Raw genomic sequence first — 19,131 nt, forward strand, 5'->3', positions numbered from 1 at the left:
GGCTACATGCCAAGGACAGGTATGTACTGTTCAGACCTGAAGAAAATAATACAGTTTAGACTGTAGAAAATAATATTGTTTAGACTGTTTAGAAAAACAGTCATTATGTATTTTTTTTTCTATCCTGTTCCACCCTCATTTCTGGAGGTATCACCACACCCAGTAACCTTCCATCAGTAGCTGTCAGCATCCTGGCAGGTCTGGGAGTTTTGCTGAGCTCAATAAAGGAGGCATTTCCTCACCCCAGTAGTTGCATCATGGACAGCTAAGGGCCAGCATAGCTTCAGAGTCTTTTGGTGACAATGCTGTTCTCCTTCTACAGGAACATAAGTTCAGGGTTCCTTACATCTGATCCCACTCTACATTCTGTAGAAGTATTTGATGTGCAGCAGTCTCATTTCAATTGCTCCATCCATCTTCTCCACCTAGTGCAAGACTTCACCCTGTGACTGGGAGGGCTGTAGGCTAGAGATACATTGCATTCTTACTTGGTTTACATTTCATCCCTGGAGTACTTGTATGATTCTTGTTTTGTCTTCTTACAGTCCTCTGAGTAAAAATAACAGAAATGAATGCTAGAAAACCTACTTAGTAAGAATTAACTACTTCTTCTGAATGTGCCCCCCTTGCTGAGCTGACTTCTTCCGTTTACTGTTTCAGTCCACTTCTGAAAAATACTTCCTGCACTGAGTAACTGCCCCAAATTTTAAGAAGTTAAGTAGAGAGACACCTGTTTTCTTTTCTCCCTAAACATACCATGCATGGTTTATGAAGTACATTTCAAAGTCCTGTAAGGCTTATGCCGGCATTTTTGTGTGCCACCCCCGCTGAACCAGATGTGGGTATAGTTTAGATGAACAGAGTTACTTGACAAAGAAAGTGAGCTCATTTGGCTTGACAGGCATTATGCTGCCGTGCTTGAAACTGACCAATGAAAATGTCTTGCCATAGAGGGGATTCATTTGGCTCTTTGCTGTATGCTGAAGCTGCCAGCCCGGATGGCAGAGTTTTCATGTTTTTGGGTTGAGACAGTGCTGCTGTCTAATTGATCTTCAGCTGTTTTGATGCGTTACCCAGAAGTCAAAAATTATCATGCTTCACATATATGCACATGTATATGCACATAAAAAGTCATCCCAGGTGTGCAAAATGGTACAGGATGTTTGAGTGAGAGGGAAGGAAGAAATTGTTTTTGTTTTTCTTTCTTTTAGTATTTTAACTTCAGCACTGAAATCTTAAATACAATATTATTGTTACACCAAAAAAAATTATAACTAAGAACTGGTCATCTTTGGGCTGTTTCTAATGTTGACACACTATACTTACTACAACAGATTGAACTGATGCCTAAGAGAAACAAAATTCAGCAAATGTCTTTTAAAGGCTAGTTTGACTTGGTTGAGGACTACAGAAACAGGCATGTAGAAGCAGTTCTGCCTGATAGAATGCTCTAATGTATAATTTTTCTGTTATTCCATCTGTTACAACTGGAAACGTATTTTATTTCCCATTGATCTCAGAAAAAGCCTCATCCATCTTAAATTTTTTAAAAAATATACAAGAAAAAAACAAAAAACCCCAAACTAATAAAATACATTGATTTTAAACAACACTAAAAAGCAAACAACAGCCATATTAATTTTTGATAGGGCTTTGATTCACTTCCTTGATAACAAACACCAGTTTAGACAAATCAAGGCTGCATCTCTTCAAGTTTTTCCCCATCTGTCCAAAGTGTAAGCCATCAGAGCCTGCATGTGCTGCTCCTCTGCTCATACCTTACCTATAGAAGGGTTGGGACTTAGACATGGAAGTACAGGGCTTCCTTTGCACTGTCTTAACTTCTGTGATTTTACTCTCTAGCTTTCTCTCTTTTCTCTGTCTCTTTCCTGATTTGGCTGCTTAGGGACAGACAGGTAATGGAGAAGAAATTGAAAGGGAAAATACAGGGAAAATGTAAATGAAAAGAAGTTATTATAACTGTTATAATGAAGTGCCTTTCATTTAAATATAAGAATGTAACGCTGAAATGAACTTGTGATCCTGAAATGCATTTTTAATGAGTTTCCTTTTTATTTTGCTGCTTCAGTGGCATATTTTAAAGACCCTTTGAAAAAAGCCACATTAAAAACCCCACCAAATGCCACAACATGCAAAATTGGATATTGGTTTATTCCAAAACTGCTGATCAGGAAGAGTGGCTCTTCAACACAAAATGTTGCAGTCACTTTATTTAAATGAGTTTGAATTTGCATTGTGATGTGCCATTCTGATTTAGAAAAAAAAAATTAGATTTTCAGATCAAATTGACCCAGCCAGTGAAGCATTAAGAAACTGGCAGGTTTAGTCTGAAAGCCTCATGTTATATCAAACCTGCAGCCGGTGGAAGTCACAGAGCAGCAGTGAGAAAACAACTTTCTCCCTGAAATCTTTCTCTTGTTACTGCATAAGATATTTTTGTTCTCACATATTTTCCCCTTCTTCCCATAGGAGAACGCCCTTTCCAGTGCAATCAGTGTGGAGCCTCCTTCACCCAGAAGGGCAACCTCCTGCGCCACATAAAGCTGCACTCAGGTGAAAAGCCCTTCAAGTGTCACCTGTGCAACTACGCTTGCCGCCGCAGGGATGCCCTCACGGGACACCTGAGGACTCACTCAGGTAAGCAAAGGTTTGGGAATAACCAGGGCTGCTTATCACCATAGCCGCTGAGGAGATGGGGGTGGCCACCAATCCTGAGAGCTCTTCTCACCCTGAGTAGCCCCATCTTGGGGTTAACCAAGCTGTGAGCTGGCCGCAGCATGTTAGCAGCAAAGAAGTGACTAAACACACGTCACACTCACGACCCTTCACCAGAAGAACTGGGTTTTTTCCCATACTTCTTGGCTGATTCAAAGTTTCTGTATTAGAGTTTCATCTTACGAGCCCCGTGTGAGTAATCCATTTCATAGAAGTACAAACATGACTTAAGTTGATGAATGTTTTAGGGTTAGAGATAATATAAAGTTGAAATACAGTCTTGTATTCATCTTCAGCCTGAGGAGTGAATACTGCCTACACCATTTAGCAGGAGTTATTTGTTGCACATTGTTATTACAAGTACTTTGAAAGAGAGAGTGGGAACAAGGCAGAGGGTGGGAGAAAGAAAGATAATCATCTTCCACAAAAGAGGATGCTCATGGAGTTTTTTAGTGTCTGTCTCAACAGTAATATGGAGATATGAATAAATATTTTTGAATAGCTGCACTTTCCCATTACCATGAACCTCTCATTGTTTGACAGAAGCCACAGTCACATACCTTCTGTGAAGTAAAACCAATTTAGCCCATTTAAAATGCCTTTAAAAGCAGAGTGCCATCTCATCTAGTTCCCCAAGCTAAGCTACAAATGCAAATTGCTATTTGGATGGGAGACTTCCAATACACTTTGCTGGAATTGACACTGGTAATGTTACTTGTGAAAGTTGGTTTTGGGTTCTGGGTGGCAGAAGGGGAGCTCTCAAAGTGATATTTTTGTGCTCCAAAAAATTAGGAAGATTCTTCTCTAGCACATGTATTGAATAATAAGATCCTTAGATTTTCAAAATAATTTCTCTTTGTCCTGTTTTTTCCCAGCCTGATTAAGGAAGGCACATATTTTAAATAGCATTTTGCCTCCCTCTCCTTGTTTTTACTGATTTTCATGGATGCACAATTTGAAACATAGTTTTCATGTATACCTATATATGAAATCTCACCTAGACACTCTTGGTAAACCCTGAGGATTCTGTAGTTAAAGAGACAATGCCTAAATTATAGATAATGATTAGTTCCTGCAACTGGCAAATTGGCACTGATAGATTATAAAACAAGTTGGATGTCTGAATCTGATTTTCCCCTAAGAACCTGTAAATAAAATTCAGAAATTAAGCTGTGTAACTATCTAAAATTGTGAAATCACATATAAAGTGACAGTCTTATCATATTAAGACAGAAAATTCAAGTCCGGAACCACACCAAAAAGTATTATTGGTGAAAAATTCCTTGAACTAGCTCGATCTGGATTGATGTAAAACAGAAAATAAAGTGTCATGCCATTTTTCTTAAATTTCCAGAAGCAGAAAACACACAAAATCTGAGACTGTCTTAAAAGAGTTGAGCTGGTTCTGTTCACCAGAACTGACCTCCAGCCAATCAAGTCCCTACCTATACCGCCTGTTTGTCCACTGGAAGTCTCTGTGCAACTGGACACTACAGAAACCACTCCCAGACCTTTGAAGGTGTCTCAGTTCCTAACTTGTGTAGATGCTGTTTTTAAAGATTTAATGTCACAGTCTTTATCTGATCTGAATCATCTAAAATCAGTTTGTAGCACCCATAGAATTGGCCTGTTAATGTAAAGATATACAATCAGTTTTCCATTAGTTGTTTTTCACGTAGATTTTTTAAATTGCCGAAATCTTCCTTCACCACAGCATGGCTTTATTATTTGGGTAGGCTTTTTATCTCTCATCTTTACCATATGCTGTTGAATTTCTCATCTGAATCTCATAATGAATTGTGTTTTCTCCAGTTGGCAAACCCCATAAGTGTGGATACTGTGGTCGCAGTTACAAGCAGCGCAGCTCTTTGGAAGAACATAAAGAACGCTGCCATAACTACCTTCAAACCATGAATCTCTCAAGCAGCATCTATCCAGGTAATAAAAGTATCTATCTGGGCAATACTGCTGTCCTGTCATAAATGCAGAGAAAGGAGTGCAAAAGAATCAGTAGTACCATTTGTGGCAACTTTTGCTTTGGAGAGTCACACACATCCCCCACATGTGTGATATTGTGTCTGGATTAATTCTTTATTTGATAAATATTTGGCTGTTTTCTCACTTTTTTTTAGCTCCAATAAAATGCCAAGGTACAATTCAAACATGTAGCAAAACACTTGCAAGGCCCGGAAAACATCAGTTTGTCATGTCAAGAAAATATGGCTACATCACCTCACCGCCTTCTCTTGGAAGCCTATATTGCAATACGCTTATGGATGTATTTTCAATAAAGACTTAATTCCAGTGTTCCAGTTGGTGCTGCAGAGTTTTCTGCTCTGTACATCTCCTCCCCTTCCCAGCCACAGCTTAAAGGGCTTACATGACCAGTGGGACCAGCTCATCTAACAAGGATGAAATATCTGGCTTTGATCTCACTCTGCCAAGCAAGAGAACATGAAGCCAGAGATATTTAATTTAGGCAATTTGACCTGAGATAGTCCAGAATGGCTAATAATTTGTTGACAGCCTTCTTCCCAAGCTTCCCTTTGAAAGAAAACTGGGGGGAGGTAAGGACTTGTGTTGAGACTAGTGTAATCGTGAAGGTAAAGTCCATTTCTTGGAGAATATCAAAAAACTATACCCAGAAAGGGAGCAAGCAGATATTGGGGCTTGGATTATATTTTGTAACAAAGATCCAGAAGATCTGTAAGGGATTCATCACAGTAATTAGCCACACAAAGTCCTCTTGCTTGTGCAGTTTTAGATGGAGAAGATCCAGTTTCTATGGTGGAGTTTAAATCCAGCCAGTAAGTTCCATTTCCTGCATACCTTTTTAATCCTGTCAGTATATATTATTTAGCTTGTCAAATGACAAAAAATGGAAAGTTCTCTCTGCCCTTTTTGCAATGATGCTTCATTTAATATTTTATATCTGTACAGAACCAGAATATGTTTTTACATGCTATCAAATAATGTAAAGTATATGCACATAATGATAGCAGTGAATACAACTGAGATGCTTCTGCAGGCAGCATTGTTAGAGCAGTTCCCCTTCTAATTTTATTGAGGGGCTGCAGAATATATGAATAGAAAACCTCAATGTAATAATACACAGTAAGGAGAAATACTTATTTCTCAAAGACATGACAGGCTTTAGAGCAAATATTCTGGTTTGGGATTTCAGTCTTCAGTGTCTAGCACATGAATTTAAGTGCCTGCACACTGAATTTGAAAATCTGTGTGAATGAGTAGCTGAACTACTACGAAAGTCTTAGTAAAATGAAAGTGATGTCAGGAATCCTAAACTTTAATAAGAAATTAAACACTTTTAGAGACTGACCCTTGTTTTTATCAAATCCTGAAAGGAGACCTTGCACCAGCTTACTACTAAATATCCAATAACTCCATGGGATGAAAACTTGAAGGAATTCCTTAATGCTTTGGAAGAATGACTTCTTCTTATATATACATTTATTTATGTATATTTTCTTGTATATCCTTCTTATATTCTTCTATATTCAATATATTTGACATTATAGGACTGCTTTTGCAAATTAGAAAAAAATAAATTAACTAAAAAGTTTAAATCTCATATTCAGCCAAAGACTTCACTCTTAAAGAAATTTAGTCCTCAGTTAAAAAAATCATTTATATACAGTTCTAAAAAACTGAAATTTTCCTGCATTTTTCCTCATATTTTGCATTATGAAAATGTAGAAAAAACAGTTGAGAATGAGTGGATGCCGTGTGAATTTTACTGTATTCTATCATATAACTAGAAAAGCAAGCAGCTATAATATCACTGTTCTTAAACTATTTCAAGGTGTGATGTGGATCTGTTATTATTCAGACCCCTTTTTTCCCCCATTCTCTAAAAACAAAATTCAAAAAATTTGTATAAAAATATCTGCTAGTCCATCTGATTTGACATTCTGCCACAGCAAGATTGCTTTTTACAGATTTTTTTAAAATACTTCAGGCAGCACACATAGAAAAATTGTCAGTAGAAAGAACCTAAACCTAAACAGCTTGGAAATCTAAAAAATGTAATTGAGAAAGAACTTAAATAAGGGTAAGATAGAGTAAAAGGGAGTAAGAAGTGGAGCGGGAGATTGTACTTACATTTTTAACTTTTACAAAAAATTGGAACCAGATGAATTGAATTGCAAAATTCTTATTTTAGAGGACTAAAATATCACTGTCCATGGGAAGTTCTTCTCTTAGAGATATTACCTGTAGTTTTGCATTTGAGTTGAGTGGAAGTGTGCTGAAGTCTTACCAGGCTTAAATAAAACAGTAGGAGAAGTAGTTTATGAAGTTTTTAAAAGGTCAATTACAGTTCTTGTGTCACTGTGAGTTTTGTGCTTGAAAAGATGACGTGATTTTTTTCACTTTACAGACACCAAATTATAGAGAAATAGTTATGCAGTTGGTTGCAGATTTCAGAGGGTTTCAGTTGCAAGTACTGGGGATTAGTACATGATTCACTTTGCCCTCTTTTTTAAGAAGTTTTAGAAGATTGAAAGTTTAACTGTTAAATACATTACTCACCCTCTCTTGAACTGATTAGAAATGTTATTATATCCTAAACAGATATTTCTTGATAATTTCAACTTTTAACTAAGTATTCAGTCTTTTGTGTCCCTGTTGAATGTCTGCCTTAAAAGATTCTCTGTAAGTCTGTTCCTGAGATGGTACCTGGAAGCCTTGGTCAGCACAAGATGCTGGTGTGTGCTTGTTCAATGATGACTATGTGCCATAAACACCTTTTAGTTTTCTGCACCTTCACGACTAAATTCTTAAAATTTCCTGCATTGATCACAATCTTTAGTGTCATATGGGGCTGGAATATAATTCCATGAAACTCCATATAACTGTCATTGGCACTGGCATTGTCATTGTCACTGTCTCTGCAGTATGTGCTGCTGCAGCAGGGACTCAAGAAACAATTGTGTACTCCTCAGTTTGGTTGCAGGGTACTGTTGAGTAGGAAACTTCACCTGTTCCTCACAGGTATCCATCAGAGCTGATTTCATATATTTCAGGTCGAACAAAATTTTCACAATCGTCCTTTTATATGGATGATAAGCTGTGGTATATTCTCAGAATAACATTGGATCACAACAATGTGTTCTCAGCTATTGAGAAACAGCCAGGTACCAGAGTAATGGGTCCTGTGAACCAGTTAATCCAGTGATAAAACAAATTCTCAGCAGGCACAGAAGGAAAAATATAGCAGAGCAGGGCACTTAATTGAAATAACTCAAAGAATCAAAGTGTAAAAATAATCTTTTGCATCTTCCTTTATTAGCAACCCAAAAGTTCAGGAAAAATGTCCGTATCTTAGTAGCAGATAAAAGTAAAATTAACCCCTTTTTCTCCCTTGACAAACAAACCAAAAAGACCCCAAACCCCACAAACAGAAAGCCTACAGCAAAACAGTTATGTTGTGATCTCAGTACATTTGCCTTTCTCTTAGGTGCTGGAAGTCAGAAATACCTTTCCATACCTGTTTCACAGTCATTGTTTTGACAGTGCATTTTCATACATCCCTTTTGTTTCTGCAGGAAAGTACTGAAGTAAAATAAATGAAAATGAAATAGTCTCCTTTTCCTAGAGCCTCACATTAAGCTCCTAATTCTACAGAGTCTCAGCAGCAGCAGGAGGTTGGGAAACAGGTTTGAGTATTGGAAATAAATGTTCCACTGAAGGTGTGATTTTATCAATTTAAATTGTTAAAGTCTAAAATAGCATCAAGGAAGTACTGAAATATTTGCTATGGGATAAAAGGGGATAGAAACAAGGGTTGGTGTAGCTTGCAAATAGATTTTCCACTGTTGGAGTTGAGAAGTTGATTAATTTTTCCTGCTGAGGAAGCAATTATCATACACTGGGAGAGGTGCAGAAGGACATTGCAGAGGGTTTCAGTGGGAGAGTGGAAAGGTGAACTACTTTGTGTCCAGGATAAAGTTAGGACCTCATTTATTCACAGAAATGCAGAGTGGCTGTAGAACAAAGGGTGGAGTGATTATGTGACATACAGGCAGAAACCTTGCAGTTGCTATCTCATTTTTGTGTCCTAAATGAGGAAAACATGAGCATTTACATAGATTAACCAGCGTGAGGGAATTTGTTACCGAGAGTCAGAATTGTCCTGTGTCTCATATGCTGAGCTCCTTCATCCAGCTGCTTGGGAGCTAAAAGACATTGACTGACAAATGATAACCTAAGACAACAGTTCCATTAAAATGGAACCTGCCTAACCCTTCTGATGTCATTTGATTTCAGTCATAAAAGACGAAAGTAACCAGAGTGAAATGGCTGAAGACCTGTGCAAGATAGGGTCAGAAAGAGCCCTCGTGCTGGATAGACTAGCAAGTAACGTCGCCAAACGTAAGAGCTCTATGCCTCAGAAATTTGTTGGTAAGAGTTAAACGTTTGCTGTCTCCTAAAAATAAAATAAAACAAAGCCCCCTTAAAAATCACAGCATTTTTACTTTTGCATTATAATATTACTTGTTTTGCTAAATTAACAATATGTATCTCTATAGAAGCAGATACACAGATGTGTTGGAGGGAAAAAGCCAACTAAACATCTCCAGCATAAATTTCTGTGTGTTTAATTGTTCACATTTGGAGATCAATTTTAAACCTATTTTCTGTGTTTCTAAAAGCTTACAGACCAGATCATTACAAAATATGAACAGGTTCTTGAAGTTGCCTTGAGAACCTGAAGATAGGAACAAAAGTTTCCCGTTGGGATAGCATTTGATCAAACTTTGAGAGTTATTTTATTGAAATCTTGAATGACATTCAGATCTGGGCATATTGCTGTTTCCGAAAGCATTTGTGACTAGTTGAACATAGACTGGGTAATATTCTTCACCCTTTCATAAACTCTGTTTATTTTTATAGCCCAAATTGATATGTCTGAAAACAGCACCTAAATGAAATGTAAACTTTGTGTACATTCTATGAAAAATTCAAAAATTTCATGCCCATTTGCACATAGCAGTTCTTGTCTTAATAATAAAAATTTGACATTAAGCCTATAAAAGTGAAGGCTACACATATTGTTCTGTTTAGTAGGCCTGTGCTAAGGAGGGATTACAGCAGTTTTGTGAGACCCACATACAATATTTTGTCAGTTAGGTAAGGTTATTCTTCAATAAATTAAAACATGGGAGATCAGAGGACAGCATATACTCACATCTAGTTAGGTTCTTTTTTAAATCTCTATACGTTTAAAAACATTATTCTGTAGGAAACAATCAGATTAAAGTCTCTGAAAGAAAATGCACATTGAGAAGGTCTTCAGTCAAAAGTCAAGGGAAAAAAAAGATCAGTTTATGGGACAGAAAATGCAAATATACTTTCTTCAACAAGGACACGGATGAAAGGAAAATTAGTATTTCCTAGACATAGAAAGGGGAGTTCCAGCTATGTCAGGAGGTGCAACAAAAGGTTTTAAAATAAATTCCAAGGCTTTTTTTCAAGTCCAAAGACAACAATTCTAGGAGGTTGTCAAGGATAAGAAATGCTTATGCTTAAAAAAGGGCAAAAGTTGTAGTAGAGATAGATACCAAAAATATATCAACTATAATATATATGTAAGGCCAACCAGACTAGTTTAGACACTCTAGGGTTTGCATTAGACCAGATACTAATTCTATGAAAGCTCCAGGAAGATTAAAAGTGCTTAAATTTAAAAGGTACTAGCAAATATACTATATGTAATGTATCCTTGGGTGTGGACTGGATATTTCATTCTTTTTTTCTCTGTTCAGCCTGAAAAACAATAAAGACAGCCAGTTTAACTATGAGTTTTAGGAGGGCAGACATTCCTGTCAGTTTTTCAGGGTGCAGTGTAGGAAGACAACCTACTGACAGCAGATATTTGTGGAAATTTGCTAGGCTTCAAAAGAAAAAATTATTCTAAAAAGAAAAAAAAATGCTCACAAATCGTTTCCTTTCCAATCATCATCTGCTGCTTCATACAATAGAAAAATTCCTGACTAACACAAGGTTTGGCTGGCTGCTGAGGAGAGCTTTTGGGTACTTCATTGCTCCTGTAAATTGTCATGTCCCAATACCTGTGCTGAGTCTCAGGGAGAAGAAGAAAATGGCATCCTTCACATAAAGGAAGGAGTGTCTTCTGCTTCAGTAGTTTTTCTCAAGACTAAATTAATTACCTTTCAAAAATTAGATTGTTCAACAAATCCAGCCAGTTACCTCTAACATTCTCTCTGTATTCCGAACTGGAATAGTTCCGAAACCCAAAAGAACTTGGCCATCCAAACCTGAGAGTGAGAACTCCACAAAAAATTGATATATGCTTATAATGTTTAAAAGAACAGGCAGCCAAGAAAGGGAATAAAAAACACTAAGAGAAAGGTGCCCACATGCAGTGAGTGCATTTTTACTGTTTAAGTACCTGCTGCAGAATCCTGAGCAATGCAAACTTTGAAGTGCATCAAGCTATTAGCAGTTTAATTTACTTATGCTCTAATAACCACAGAAATGAGCTATTATTTTTAATGAGTGCAAGTATTACTGCATTGCCTAGATATAGAAATGGTGTCTGCCTTCCCTAACTTTGTGTGTGTTTCAGACACTTTGCTTGGAAACAAATTTTTCTTATGAACACTTGATTCTCTCAGCACAACTACCAACTAGTTATGCTACATAAAGCAAATACTACCCAAGAAACAGATATTAAAATCTTGCTTTCTGGATGCCCAAAATTTTGTTTAAAATGAGGACCAGCCCCATTTTTCAGTGGTGTGTAGTGCCCGTGGAATAGGAATGATTTTGGCTTCATTTTTCCTCCTTGAATAAAGTGTATATGTTCATGTTAGGAGAGTTTTCCTGTATTTAATTCGAGAGTCTTTTACAATGCCTATTTTGAATCTTAGGCAAATCTGCCTGAAAAGTATAGCATTATAGAGGATAAATCTGGAGTTTAAAAAAAATGCAGCCCAAATTGGCAGAGTGATTGGGAAAGAAAACAAGAGGAACTGGAAGCTTGTGTAGCATAGCAGCTAGAAGGTGTCTGTACCCTACATCCCCTGTGGGAACTTATGCAATGCTCAGGGTATTTCTTTCTCTGCTTGCAGAGCATGGAACTGGTATGAAACCATATCTTGTGGGAAATGCAGACCACAGGACTTCCTACACTTTAGCCCCCATCATTGCAAAAGTCTTATGCTAGAAGGTTTTTGGTCTCTTCACTGACTTTGAATGGTCAATCTGAGTAGAAGCTGCGTGGAAAATTGTTGATAAATTAATGTGCAGATCTTCTGGTAAAATTTCCATTCTTCTGTTAGCATTTCTTTTGACAAATTAGGACTTTCCAAGACCTACCAGTAAATTTCATGTTCATCAGGAAATGGTGACAGCACTTCACAGAGATGTTTGTGGCTTTTAGTGTTTCCCAAGATCTGAAGAGCTAGAAAATCCATCCAGACTATCAACAATATGTTATTGGTAGACCATAGGATCTTGTGAAAATCTTTTACCTCTTTACATTAGCATGAATTTATTAAGGGCCTGGTAGTAACTGATGGTTTACACTGTTAGAGAAGACTGCTTAAGTTCATAAAATCAATATCTGCACATTTAAATAGTTTTTCCCACTCCTAACTTTTTTCTTCTATATTTTGCTATCTGTACAGTAATTTGGGGGAAATTGTAGTGAACTTCAATGTTCAATGCTGGGGTATCCAGCTAAATATACTGTCAAGGTATGCTATTAGCACAGTCTGATTAAAAAAAAAATATAGATAGATTTACCCCTTACTCAAGGCATCCCATCAGAATTAAAGATACCAATAACAAGTAATCTTGCTCCAGCTAAGGCTTTCTCCCTTGTAGGAAAAATATGCTCCAAATACAAATGTGCTTAAATTTTTTCCATGATTCTTGGTTTCTCCTGTATACAGGAACTTTTTGACACAAAATATTTAGGGACATGGGTAGTTTCTGGTAATGTGTCTAATGTGGCTTATGATAGGTGTGTGGGGATTGAGGCAATATGAAAAATAAAGTTTTTATTGATTTTTCTCCAAAATGACATATATATGACCACATTGCTGATATGGATTATTTCTAAGAAACTGAAGGTCTGAAACTAAACCATACGACTTCCAGTCTAAGATTGTAATACTTTATGTAAGAGTATTGATAATGTGCATCATGTTCTGAAGCATCGGGCCGAGCTTGCTGTGGCTGTGAGGGCACACTGGCTTCAGCAGCCACAAAGGCAGTGAGTGCCTCTGCTCATTGTAGAGGCAGATGCGGGACACCAGTAAGAAAGGAGAAAGATATGACAAAGCGCTAGATCTCTAGCTCCCAGGAGTCCCTGTATAATTATTTCCAGTATTTCTTTCATCCATTTGCTTTTCCAAAACCCTCAAATTTTTTTGCATGCTGAAAAAGACCACCAACCCACCAGTTTTCTGAGCAGCTGTATTAGAGAACCCTGAATACCTTAGGTGGATTTCAGAGGTGGATTTGGTCAACTGTCCTCTTCCCTGTTTTATTAATCCATGACATTAATTTCCTTAATCATGTGGAAATCAGCCCTCTAACTCCTCGCTGTGTTCCACTGCAGGTGACAAATGCTTGCCCGATCTTCCATACGATGCCAGCATCAACTACGAGAAGGAGAACGAGCTGATGCAGACGCACGTGATCGACCAGGCCATCAACAACGCCATCAGTTACCTGGGGGCAGAGTCCCTGCGCCCCCTCGTCCAGACACCGCCGGGCGGCTCTGAGGGAGTGCCCGTCATCAGCCCCATGTACCAGCTCCACAAACCTCTTGGGGACAATCAGATTCGCTCCAACCTCCCTCAGGACAGCGCAGTTGAAAACTTGTTGCTGCTTTCCAAAGCCAAGTCTGTCTCCTCGGAACGAGATGTCTCTCCCAGCAACAGCTGCCAAGACTCAACAGATACAGAGAGCAATAATGAGGAGCGCAGTGGTTTAATCTACCTGACAAACCACATAGGTGCCCATGCAAGAAATGGCATCTCTATAAAAGAAGAAAACAGGCAATACGATGTCTTGAGAGCAGGCACTGACAATTCCCAGGATGCTTTTAAAGTGATCAGCAGCAATGGGGAGCAAGTAAGGGTTTACAAGTGTGAACACTGTCGAGTCCTTTTCTTGGATCACGTGATGTATACAATCCATATGGGCTGCCATGGGTTCCGTGATCCTTTTGAATGCAACATGTGTGGCTACCACAGCCAGGACAGATATGAATTCTCTTCCCACATAACTCGAGGGGAGCACCGTTTCCACATGGGCTAAAACACTGGCACAGATCAAGCCTCAACAGCTGCGTTACTGGAGCTGCACGAGCCATGACAGCAACAAAGCAAAAGTCAGCTGGACAGTAAAAGTCACAAGAGAATCATAAGTTCAGCAATGTTCTCCCACAAGAACAGAGATTTCATTTTGGTAGCATGCATTGCAACTCAGTTTTCTAAAATGAGTTTTTACTGAAAATGTTTGATCACCAAAAACCTTTAGTAATGTATGTAGTTTTTGTAGTCACATAGCTGAGAGCCCTTCCCTGAACTGATGCTTCTTGCAAGCCCCCTTGCCAGAACTCTTAACCACGTGCAGAGTGCTCCACACAATGAGGACACAACAGGCAGCAGCAGCCAGGCTTTCTCTCTTAGCACCCTGGGCGCAGGGCTCTTCTACCAGAAGTGTGATTTTTTTTGATTTCCAGTATTATTTGACTACTTTAAGAAGATTGAACTCAGCTAAAGATGGATGGACCCATTTCAGATGACTTCACCAACCGCTGGGGTTGGATGGGACCCCCTCAGCCAGAAGGTTCTGAGCTGCTTTGGTGGTAAGAAGAACATTTCCACCTGCAAGGGTGCTACTGGTATTGATAGCACAACATGCCATGTTTGTGTCACTAGGCAGGCGAGCAGGAATGCAAAAGATAGAAGAAGCACCCTTGTAATATACTCTGTGAAGTATGAATTGCATTTAATGTATAGAAAAAGGGTATTGTTGGCTCTTCTTTGAATAAATATTTTCTCTTCCTATCTAATAAACCCCCACTTTTTGTTAAGCAGCCCCTCCTTACTCTTCATATAAAAGTTACAATGTATTTAATTTTTTTTTTCTCTTTAAAGTTTTAGTTATTTAGAAGGGTATGATGTACAGTTGAGAAAGTAGATAGGTATTTGTGTGGGGAGTCTCCTTAAGCACATTTTTCATCTTTTTAAACTGTCTGGAAAATGTCCAAATGTCCCTCTCTTAGATACAAAAAAAATCCTATTTTGCTGGCACAGAAGATGTCCTCTTGTAAATGTTGTGGCTCTACTCATAAGTGTTGCACTTGATTATTTTTAAAGCACTGAGATTAATTAAACCAGCCAGTCAAAATTTGCAGCCCTCTTCTTTTTTCCTGGCAATTGCCATATAGTGAGGGACCGAGACCCACAAAGTTGTGGTGACCGTTTACTTTCTATCCAACCAGTCATTTCACTAAGTGCTTTGAGTTACTTTTACTTCAGTGGAACTAATCTTAAGATACAAAAAGTATTGGGTTTTGCAAAATGGAGGCGAGAGGCTGCAGCATTTTGTAGAATGCAGAGAAGTCCACCAAAATCTTTCTCCATGATGAGTTCTGCTGCAGGTACTATAGCTTCAGTTAGAATCAAAACTTCTATGACAAATAGATTTTAACTCTATACACATCTGATAAAAAAACTTTTTTTAAAAGCTTCTACTTAACTTCCTCTTCCAAATAGTTCATTTCTCTCCCTGAGCACCCCCATGCATTAAGACTGGACAAAAGTAATTTTTTTGCAGCTGCATAAAAATCTGTCACTGATGCTGCAATATTTTCTGGGAAACATTCATAAAAAACCCATCTTATTAACTTAATGTTGAAAATACTTCCACCCTGCATAAGGAATTAATATTTTACAGTAAACACCATTAAATACCCAACAAGACTAGCAGTCTTGTCATACATTTACAGATTTTCCATTCGCAAGTGCATGCAAGCACATGTATTTACTATAAAACAGATTTGATGGGACCATGAACTGCTTGTACCTGGGCCAGTGTGGCCTGATACTACATTTGCAGCTACATTTGATAAACATTTCCTATATACACATACCATTACAGGCATGCCGAGTTCCTTCTGCTTTCACTTTGGCAGGTGTAGGTCAGCAGCAACAACAGTGGAGCTGAGGAAGGACATTGATAAAAACATGAATCACAAATGTGTGCTTACACAAGCTCCAGCTTTGGCTGTTCATGCAGCTGTGAGGCCCTTGCTTCACTGGACACGTGGGCACGGTGGTGTTTTTACACTGAACCTGCAGGAGAGCCTGACAATGTGGTGGCTTTGTCACCAGAGTGAATGCTGTGCAGGAATGCCCACAGACCAGTGCATCCTCAGCAGGGAAAACATATTACTAGTGCGTGTTATCCCCCAAAATGAGCAGTGTGAACTACAGACCCAAAGGTGGTCGTCTCTATTCCCACGTTAGAACTCAGTTGCCTTGAGGGATTTTGTTGATGCCCTCTACTGTATCATAACCCAGCTGGGAGGTTGTTGCTTGTTGCCTTCCAGCCCAAGAGGCTGCACGAGGGGTGAGCACAAGGAATCCCTGGCCAAGACCCAGCCATGGTCTTGTCATCAATGCCTGCTACACATTCAGCTCCAATTCACCTGGCAGTAAGGTGTTACCAAATATTTTGCATAGGAATGATCTGAAGAGGACTTTCCGGGGGTTAACTTACATGGATGAGTTTCCTTAATTTTAACCTTTCTTTAAGTACAGATGGAATAGGTTCAGTTTTCATAGCTGGCAGAGTTACATTCAGCTGTTCTTACCCCTCTCCAATTTTGATTGATGCCAAACGAGAGCGTACAAAGTAATTTCTGAGCCCTGCTGCAATGTCCTGTGTGAGATCAGACACTGGCTGTACAGAAATGTTCTGCTTTTATTGCTCTTAGACCTCTTTCCTGTTCTTCCTAGGTTTAGGTCACTATATACCCCATGCCATATTTTTTTCCACCCTTCATTTTAAGACTCCCCCAGCTATACAGGGGAGGGGGACAGCAGCTTACTCAGGTGGTTTTGTTTCTTTGCTTTTACCAAAAACCAGCACATATAAAGCCACGTGCATGAGCCGTGCAAACAAGCACAGCTCCAGAGGAGTTCGAGTGTGCCTCAAACACAGCTTGGAGAGGTGATTTCTGATTCCTGGGTAGGTTTGCTACCTTCACCACATCTCTGTGCACACACACGTGTCTCAGTCCCGGTGTTTCTCCTTCTGTCCACATGCACATGCCCTCTCTGTGGCTTTGTGAATCATTAATATTTTATATACATTTGTATGTGTATATGTATCTAAAATGGTTGGTATGACATGATGGTGATGCACTGTCACTCACAGTGGGTTTGTTTCCTGACTCTGGAGTTTTCTTATTTATACTATAACAGAATATGTTGATGTTGTATAATAAACAGTACAGTAGTATAAGTAAGCATATTAAGACACAGTGTATCAGGGCATAGTCTAATGGCAGAGCAAATGGCATTCTCTGTTCACTGAAGGGCTTTTTTAGTTTTGCTTTTTTCCAGTGTTCTTCTCTTTTGCACAAAATCATCCTCATTTTGTTTAGGAACAAGTGGTTCAGTAATTTTATTTATGAACATATGCAAGGATGGCATGAAAATAGGATGTTGTGTCTGTGTTCATTGAAACAAACTGTGCCCTCAGAAAAGTATAGTGAATTCTTCTTTTTTGCTCTTTTTTTGCTCTAGTGCAATACCCTGATATGGCTTAGTTGATCTTTAAAACTAGTAAATATGTGAGTGGTTTTAAGTTTATATCTGTTTTAAAAAAGTAAAAAGTAATTGAGTCCCCTTCTTCCCCAGGCACTGCCTTTTCTAATGGAAAAAGTTGTATTTACACCTTTTTTTTTTTTTTGCTGTGGTTTTATATTGTAACTTCATTTTCTTTGAGAATATTGTATTTAAAAAAAAAGCCATTTCATATAAATTGGAAATATTATTAAATTATGTCTGGAAACTGAGATGTATCTTTTGAGACAAGAGAACGAGATAAAAACCCCAAACCCCAGAATATTTTGGTCACTCTCCTCACGGGTGAAGGAGGCACTGGGCTCAGCTGGAGGCTCTGTGTTTGTGGTGTTGACTGTGTGGGAGGGGACACAGAGTAAGGTGAGGTGCAGATAGACAGAGCCCCATGGGGATTCCATCATGCTGTCCCTGCACCATGGAAAGTCCATCCATGTTTTCCCGGCACTATGGTGAGTCCATCGGTGCTGGCCTTGCAATCCAAACTCTGTGGCCAAAAATGCTAGGCTGTGTCACCACCCTTCGTGCGAGGCAGCCTTGCTCAGCCAGCTCCAGGTCCTGAACACCTGCTCTCCAGAGTGTCCCTGCCCATCCCAATCTCCCAGGTCCTGCAAGCAGCCCACTGCTGAGAAGTGCTTCCCCTCCAGCCCTCTCCTCACCCCCTTCCCTCCCACCAGCCAGATGGAGTCATTACAGAACACAATTACTTCTGCATGTAGAGTCATGGTAATTCAAAATAAAACACAGAGAAATTATTTCTACCATTTGCCATAACAAAGGTGATTTCTCTGCGGGTGTCCCTCTTTGTTCGGATTCCAGCACAGTAAATTTCACATCACATATTTAATGCAAACTAGGATCAGTGTTTTTCTCAGAAAAGGCACCATTTATAAAGTTTCAGAAATATTTCCATTTGTTAAATACCATAATTTTGAACAAACAGAGGTTTTTAAAAAAAGAAAAACAATCTCCAAACAAACGCTTATGATATTGCAATTAATTTTTTTACAGGTTCCCAAAATCTAAATTTTCCTTAAGTTCCTTAAGTTTTTGTGGTATAGTTTCATTATAAACTATGACTATATAATATATGAAGGAGCTAACATCCTAGTTTCTTTGTTCCCCATCATAGCTGGTTCTCAGTAAATGAAACTACAGATTTCTGTTTCAGCTAGTGACTTTTCTCCAAAACAAATATGTTCTGTTTAATAATAATAAACACAAAACATAGACCAAATTTACTATTCTCAAGCAGTGTTATTAAATCCTTTAGCTAGAGAAATCCACAGATTTAAATGCAAGTTTGTGTTCCTAAAACTCTATTCTGGGTCTCTTATCTATTATGTTTCAAAGACTTCCTTCAAATCAACACATTTATATTTTTTCCTACTCCAATAGCTTGATTAAATTACATCAGAAACTGTGGCAGGTGCCAAGATACAAATTGTTACACAGACAAAACCTGCATCTACCGGGGTGAGTGGTTTCAGCCTCAAGTGCTCAGACCAGCTTCCCAATC

General features: G+C 38.6%; 1 protein-coding gene across 6 annotated transcripts in view; it reads left to right on the plus strand.

Moving 5' to 3' along the window:
* The window catches only part of IKZF1 (IKAROS family zinc finger 1), a 100,314-nt gene extending 81,541 nt beyond the window's left edge, over positions 1–18,773 (plus strand). For 5 of the 6 annotated variants that reach the window (XM_026791800.2, XM_074546181.1, XM_074546185.1 and 2 more), the window contains 4 exons: positions 2,491–2,658; positions 4,549–4,674; positions 9,025–9,159; positions 13,349–18,773. In XM_026791800.2, coding sequence (XP_026647601.1) covers positions 2,491–2,658; positions 4,549–4,674; positions 9,025–9,159; positions 13,349–14,052 — 1,133 coding nt within the window. In that variant the 3' untranslated portion in view covers positions 14,053–18,773. The remainder of the gene's footprint in view (positions 1–2,490; positions 2,659–4,548; positions 4,675–9,024; positions 9,160–13,348) is intronic. The other variant, XM_074546193.1, reaches the window with a different exon arrangement.
* Positions 18,774–19,131: the final 358 nt, after the last annotated feature.

This window comes from Zonotrichia albicollis, chromosome 1 (assembly GCF_047830755.1).
Source record: "Zonotrichia albicollis isolate bZonAlb1 chromosome 1, bZonAlb1.hap1, whole genome shotgun sequence".
NCBI classification, from domain to species: Eukaryota; Metazoa; Chordata; class Aves; order Passeriformes; family Passerellidae; genus Zonotrichia; species Zonotrichia albicollis.